Source organism: Mustela lutreola, chromosome 2 (assembly GCF_030435805.1).
Source record: "Mustela lutreola isolate mMusLut2 chromosome 2, mMusLut2.pri, whole genome shotgun sequence".
NCBI lineage: Eukaryota > Metazoa > Chordata > Mammalia > Carnivora > Mustelidae > Mustela > Mustela lutreola.
In genome coordinates this window covers 3,137,596-3,144,380 of record NC_081291.1, presented here as the reverse complement: position 1 = coordinate 3,144,380, position 6,785 = coordinate 3,137,596, and the positions used below count along the sequence as shown (strand labels likewise).

General features: G+C 51.7%; 1 protein-coding gene across 1 annotated transcript; it reads left to right on the top strand.

Annotated features, from left to right (window-relative positions):
* Window positions 1–2,991: 2,991 nt before the first annotated feature.
* Window positions 2,992–6,237, top strand: LRG1 (leucine rich alpha-2-glycoprotein 1). Its single transcript, XM_059159536.1, has 2 exons — window positions 2,992–3,120; window positions 4,269–6,237. The coding sequence occupies exons 1-2, from the start codon at window positions 3,068–3,070 to the stop codon at window positions 5,278–5,280; spliced, it is 1,065 nt and encodes a 354-aa protein (XP_059015519.1). The 5' UTR covers window positions 2,992–3,067; the 3' UTR covers window positions 5,281–6,237.
* The last annotated feature ends 548 nt before the right edge of the window (window positions 6,238–6,785 follow it).

The window sequence follows — 6,785 nt, the reverse complement described above, 5'->3', positions numbered from 1 at the left end:
GAAGCAGGTGCTGATGAGGAGGGAGAGGAGGGCCAGGGCTCCAGGCAGAAATGGCCTCAGGGATGCATAGTGTAAAGTTTTGTTATTGTGGTAAAATCCACATAAATTCGAATGCACCATTGGAACCATCCCTAAGTGCGCAGTTGGGTGGCATGAAGCACACTCCCACGGCTGGGCCCCCACCCCCACCAGCCATGCCCAGAACATTTGTGTCTCTCTGTCGCCGTTAAACATTAACTCCCCATCTTACCCCGCTCCCAGCCTAACGAATTTTAAGTGGGACAGGGAACCATCCGAAGCCTTTCAGCAGGGGGCGAGGATGGGGGGAGAGGGGATCTGATTTCACTTTAAGAGATTTCTTTGGCGTTATACCTTTCCCATTCGCACTCCCTCCTTCCCACCGGTGCCCATGAAGGACCTGCTGTGTGCCCGGCTCTGGGGTCTGAGCAGTGGACAAAACAGATCCGGTTCCCCCTTGTCACGGGGGAGATTGTTCGTATAGTAAACCAAGAAACAAAGTTCCGTGATGACAGATTAGCTTCTCCTGAACCTGTGCGTGCACCTTTCTTCAGGCTTCCTGAGGGAGGTCTGACGATCAGCACTGTGTGAGTTTCAGGGGTGCAACTCAGTGATTTGACGTGTGCACAAGGATTGCACAAGGATTGCCACAATGAATACGTTAACTCCCTAGTTCCTGTGCAAGTGATGAGAACATTTTAAGAGCTACTCTTGGAGCCATTTTCAAGTATATCACATTACTATGCATAGTAAGGATAACTATAGGCACCGGGTTGTACATTACACCTCCGGGATGTACTCCTCTTAGAAGGGCACGTTTGTGCCCTTAGACCAATACCTCCCCATTTCCGGCGCCCTCCAGCCCCTGGCAGCCACCATCCCGCTCTCAGTTTCGGATTTTTAAAATTCCACACACACGTGAGAATACCTAGGATCGGTCTCTGTCTGCCTGACTTGTCCCGCGTAGGGTAACGCTCTAGAGATACAACAGCACGGAGGTAAATGGCAGCATGGTCTTCTTTTTTACTTTTGAATAATATTCCAGGGTGTGTCTCTCAGATTCTTTCTTTTTAAGATCTTATTTATTTGAGAAAGAGAAAGAGAGTGAATGAGAGAAGCAAACGGGAGAGAAAGAGAGTGAGCATGAGCAGGGGGAGGGGCAGAGGGAGAAGCAGGCTCCCCGCCGAGCAGGGAGCCCGATGTGGGGCTTGGTCCTGGGACTCCAGGATCAGGACCTGAGCCGAAGGCAGACGCTTAACCGACTGAGCCCCCCAGGCGCCCGCTTGCTTGCTTGCTTGTTCCCTTCCTTCCTTCCTTTCTTTCTCTCTTTCTTTTTCTTTCCTTCCTTCTTTCTTTCTGTTCTTTTATCACATCTTTTTTATTCATTCATTTGTCAATGACTCTAGGATATTCCATGTCTTGGCTACTGTGAACAATATTGCAACGAACAAAGGAACACACGTATCTTTTCTAATGTTTTCTCTGGCTAAATACGCAGAAGCGGGATTGTTTGATCACATATCCCTATTTTTTTCCCATATATCCCTATTTTTTATGTTTTGAGGGACCTCCATACCATTTTCCACAGTGGTTGAACCAATTGGCTTTCCCACCAAGAGTGCACAGCGCTCCTTTCCATGCCCCTGCCAACATGTGTTACTTCTTGTCTTTTTGATCCTATTATTCTGACGAGTGTGAGGCACTATCTCACTGGGGTTTGATTTGCATTTTCCTGATGACAAGTGATGATAAGTGATGTTGAACACCTTCCCTGTATCTGTTGGCCATCTAGATGTCTTCTTTGGGAAACTGTCTATTCAGGTCCTTTGCCTATTTTGTCGGTATCCGTTTCTGTGTGTCAAACTCTATGGATCTGTTATTCGGTCTGACTGTGCCTCTGTATGGTTCTTTGTGTTTTCACCTGTCTCTGGGTCGTATCTCTATCTGTGGGTTCATGAGGATATCCATCTATCTTTCTTTATGCCTGTCATGGTCAGCCTGCATGTGCGCCTCTGAACTTATGTGTCCACAAGACAGAACTCCTATTCATTCTCACAGCTCAAAAGACAGAAAACGCTTCAGAGATCATGCAAGGGAAAAGGAGACATGGCCAGCCATGATGGAAGTCCTGGGTGCAGGTAAAGATGACACATCACACCTGAATGTTTAGAATGCAAACAAACAAAAAAAAAAAAAGAAAGAAAGAAAGAAAGAAAGCACTGACTAGCCAAACCCCCAGGGTGCAGCCAAAGCAGTTTTCAGAGGGAAATTTGTAGCCTCCAAATGTGTTTATTAGGCAATGAGAAAGATCCAAAACAAAGAGCACCTTAGAGTCAGATGAAGAAAGAAAGAGTAGAAGGGGCCCTTGGAGACTGATTTCAACTTCATGGATATGGAAACTGAAGCCAAAAAAAGTTAAGCCGCTTGCCCAAGATCACAAAATAAAGCCATTCCTAGTGAAGCTGGGAGCCAGGGCCAGGTTTCATCCCACCCAGGCCATTGTTCAAAGCCCATGAAGACTTCGAGTGTCACTTACTTTTGAAATCTATTTTCTAGAAATGATTTCATTAAAAAAAAAAAAAAAGCCAGCAACAATATGTCATGAATTGAAGACAAATGCTTTTCATTTATTCATTGAACTTCCTGGTTGCTCAAATTTATTGCAAAGAGTACCTCTTGCTTAAAGAGCTGTCCCTATTCCTCAGGCATGGTGCCTTGCAAATCTGACCCTATATTTCTGGGTTGGGGGAAGTGGGTATTCAGCCCCAGAGATTCTCAGGTGCCCGCACCCCCCCCCCAAAAAAGCAGGAATCAGAGGAATGAAAAACTGGGTAGAAGCAGGTAGAGAAGGGTGCAGGCATCCCAGCCTCCTGCCCTCTCCCTGCCAGGAAGCAATTTTGCAATTCTGACCAGCTCCTTTCCCCTGCTTGGCTCGGGCCCAGCCACTAACGGGAACAGGATGTGGGTGAGGACTTCCCTAGGAGGGGAGGTGGCCCTGCGGGCAGTCCAGGCAGGTATAAGGCTACCTCACCAGGCTAAGGGAACATAGATGGAAAAGAGAGAGGCCGGCATGTCCTCTTGGAGCCCACAGCGCAACCAGAGGTAAGCCCCCACCCCACCCATGGTGGGCAGAACTAGATAGCAGACCATTCTGTCTAATGTACCAAAGTCACAGGGCTAGACATGGATCTGCAGGCTGGAATAGACCTACAGCTGTAACGATAGACAGACGTGCTCTCATACACACACTCACTACAGAAGTCCCAGGTGTTCCCCGGGCCAGACAGAGATTTGGAGGCCCACCAACACCTCCTGACCAACACCCCATCAGAGGCCTGCTGGAGGCACCAGGAAGAGCAGAAGTCCCAGCCTTCCAAGGACTGTGATGTCAACTGTAAACCACCCCATCCTAAGGCCAAATTCCTGTCCCAGATCTGCAGGAAGCAGGATGCATTTTTCATGTTCAGAGTTCCCTCTGGAGTGCTGGGTTGCACCCAAGCACTTTGGAGTGAGAGCTGGGGCTCCATCAGAGAAAGAAACAGAACCTTGTTTGGATAGGAAGAGCAGGAGGCCAGAGGGGAAACCTTGGGAAAATCAAAGAAAGCTTCATGGAAAAGGGGGCATTGGAGCGGGGGCTTTGCAGGATAAGTAGGAGTTCACTGGCCCTACCTTTAAAATTTGGAGCCAGGGAGCTAAAAAATGACCCGGAAGAGGCACCTGGGTGACTTAGTGGGTTAAGCCTCTGCCTTCGGCTCGGGTCATGATCTTGGGGTCCTGGGATCAAGCTCTGCTTTGGGTTTTCTGCTCCTCAGGGAGCCTGCCTCCTCCTGTCTGCCTGCCTCTCTGCCTGCTTATGATCTCTCTCTGTCTGTCAAATAAACAAATAAAAAAAGAAAGAAAGAAAGAAATGACCCAGAAAACAAGCCAGAGCAGAAGAAATTAGCAAATTTGACTGGAAATCATTAACAGTCTGTTGGGGCTGGGCTGGCCACAGAGAAGGGTAGCATTTATGGGTCAGACTGAGAAACTCAGTTTTCAGAGAGTTAGATTGCTCTCCAGATCTGTAGCAACTTCTGGCAGCTCTTGGCAGGTACGGGTGGAAGCCAGGACAGGAGCAGGGGGTGACTGCCTGAATCCAGGGGAGCCATGAGGGGGCATGGTCCTGGGTGTGGAGATGGAGACAGGAAATAGTTGGCAGAGTCTGGGGACCCTTTCATGAAGCGGGGTATGTCTTCTGTCATTGCCTGCAGCCCAGGAGGCCTGAGTTCCCATCTTTCTAGAACACTGTTCCTGCTGCTGCTCTCTGTGGTCTCAGCTCAGGATGTCACCCCAAACCGGGACACCTGCTTGGTGTTCCATTCGATCAACGGCAGCTCCGTCTCCTGCCACCCACCGGCCAAACTCCCTCACCGCCTCCCCGCTGACACGGTTTACCTGGTGGTAGAGTTCTTCAACCTCACCCAGCTGCGGGCCGACACCCTCCAGGGCGCCTCTAAGCTCCAGGAGCTGCACCTCTCCACCAACCAGCTGGAGAGCCTCTCCCCCAAGTTCCTGCTGCCAGTGCCTCTGCTGAAGGTGCTTGACTTAACCCGCAATGCCCTGACCCGGCTGCCCCCCGGCCTCTTCCGGGTCTCTGCCACTCTCCACACCCTGGTGCTGAAAGAGAACCGGCTGGAAATCCTGGAGCCCTCGTGGCTGCAGGGGCTCCAAGCTTTGGGGCATCTGGATCTATCCGGGAACCGCCTCCAGATGCTGCCCCCTGGGCTGTTGGCCAACTTCACCTCCCTGCACATCCTTGACCTCAGTAATAACCAGTTGAAGATTTTGCCCCCTGACCTTCTGCGGGGCCCCCTGCAGTTGGAGAGGCTGCACCTGGAGGGCAACAGATTGCAGGTGCTCGGAGAGGGGCTCTTGTCACCCCAGCCAGACTTGCGCTACCTTTTCCTGAATGACAATAGGCTGGCCACCGTGGCCGCTGGCGCCTTCCAAGGCCTGCGGCAGCTGGATATGCTCGATCTCTCCAACAACTTGCTCACTGGCGTCCCCAAGGGGCTCTGGACATCCCTGGGGCAGCCCACCCGAGACATGAAGGAAGGCTTTGACATCTCTGGGAACCCCTGGATCTGTGATGAGAAACTGGACGACCTCTATGGGTGGCTCGTGGCCAACAGAGACAAGATGTTCTCCCAGAATGCCACACGCTGCGCTGGGCCTGAAGCCTCGAAGGGCCAGAAGCTCCTGGAAGCAGCCAAGTCCCACTGAGGCCTGGGACCGAGGTAATGAGACAGGCATTACCTCAGCTCAGCGCACGCCACTCAGCAAATAATTCACCTTCAGCTTCCCAGAGCTGCCAGGACCTGCTCGGCCCAGGCTGCCCAAAATGCACGTGGGGCTTTCCAGCCTCCTGTACGCTCTTCCAAGAATGTCTTTCCCTGGGGCACCTGGCAGCCTCAGTCAGTAGAGCACTCGACTCTTAATCTCAGGGTCATGAGTTCAACCCCCACGGTGGTCATGGAGCCTACTTAAAAGAAAAGAAAAAGAGAAAAGAATGTTTTCCCCCGTTTTTCCAGATCTCTTGATCTCCAGGTTCCCTCAGCCTGCTCGGCTCCCTCTGGCCCAGCCCTGGCTAGGCGAGCGTTGTCTCTATCTGGTTCTGCCTCCCCACTTTGTGGGCAGAGGTGGGGGGAGAGGGTGTCTCCGAATGCAAGGCCTGGGTCTGTCTTCCCTCAAAGCCAGCATCATTCAGTTTGGGGTCAGACCTGAGGGCTTAGGAAATAACCGTGGAATGGAATTGGAATTCTAGCAGAATTCACTGTGTTCCGAGCACCTCCCAGGTTGACTTTCTAGTCCTCCCCAAAAGGAAGGAGAAAGGGGGCACCTGGGTGGCTCAGTGGGTTAAAGCCTCTGCCTTCGGCTCAGGTCATGATCTCAGGGTCCTGGGATCGAGCCCCGCATCGGGCTCTCCACTCCATGGGGAGCCTGCTTCTCTCTCTCTCTCTCTGCCTGCCTCACTGCCTACTTGTGATCTCTGTCTGTCAAATAAATAAATAAAATCTTTGAAAAAAAAAAAAGGAAGGAGAAGGAAAGAAGAAGCCTGACCCAGGGCCTGGGGTGCAAGATATAAGCTTCCAGAGGGACGGCAGTGGGGATCTGATGGCCCGTGACTCCTCCTCCCCTTCCCCCATCCAGGACTTAACTGGAAATAAAACACTGACCATCGCCCAGAGTGTCATTTTACCGGTGGACTCCTGCCAGAGCTTGTGTCCTGGGGAAGGTTTAAATTAAACCAGATTGCTTCAGGTCTCTAAACAATTTGTCATGCTGGCCCATGACAAGCCGTGGGGGATAGCCACCCACCCAGGGTGGGCTTGGGCGGGCTGGGTGGAGCTGAAGGTCTAGGAGCCTGTGTTCCTCCCACTCAGAACCTTGGGCCACCTGCTGACACAGTGCTGGGCATGTTGGGAGCCAGAGTCAGATTTGGGGGACCCCTGGGTGTCTGAGGACAGGGTCCCTGGAAGAATGGTCATGGTCACATTGGTGGTCATTCCAGGCATGATGATGAATGCCAGGGAGGAGCCTGGAGTCTGGCCGAGTGGGGTTTGAATTGGATCCTTCACTTTGCTCATCTGTAAAATGGGGACCAAGGGAATGGGCCGGCCGGGATTCCTGGCCAAGTTAAATGGCAGATTTTTTTAAATAACCAGAAGGACCTTGAGGACTTGCCTAAGGTCACTCCTCTGGGAGGCGGTGGGAGCTGCAGGATCGTC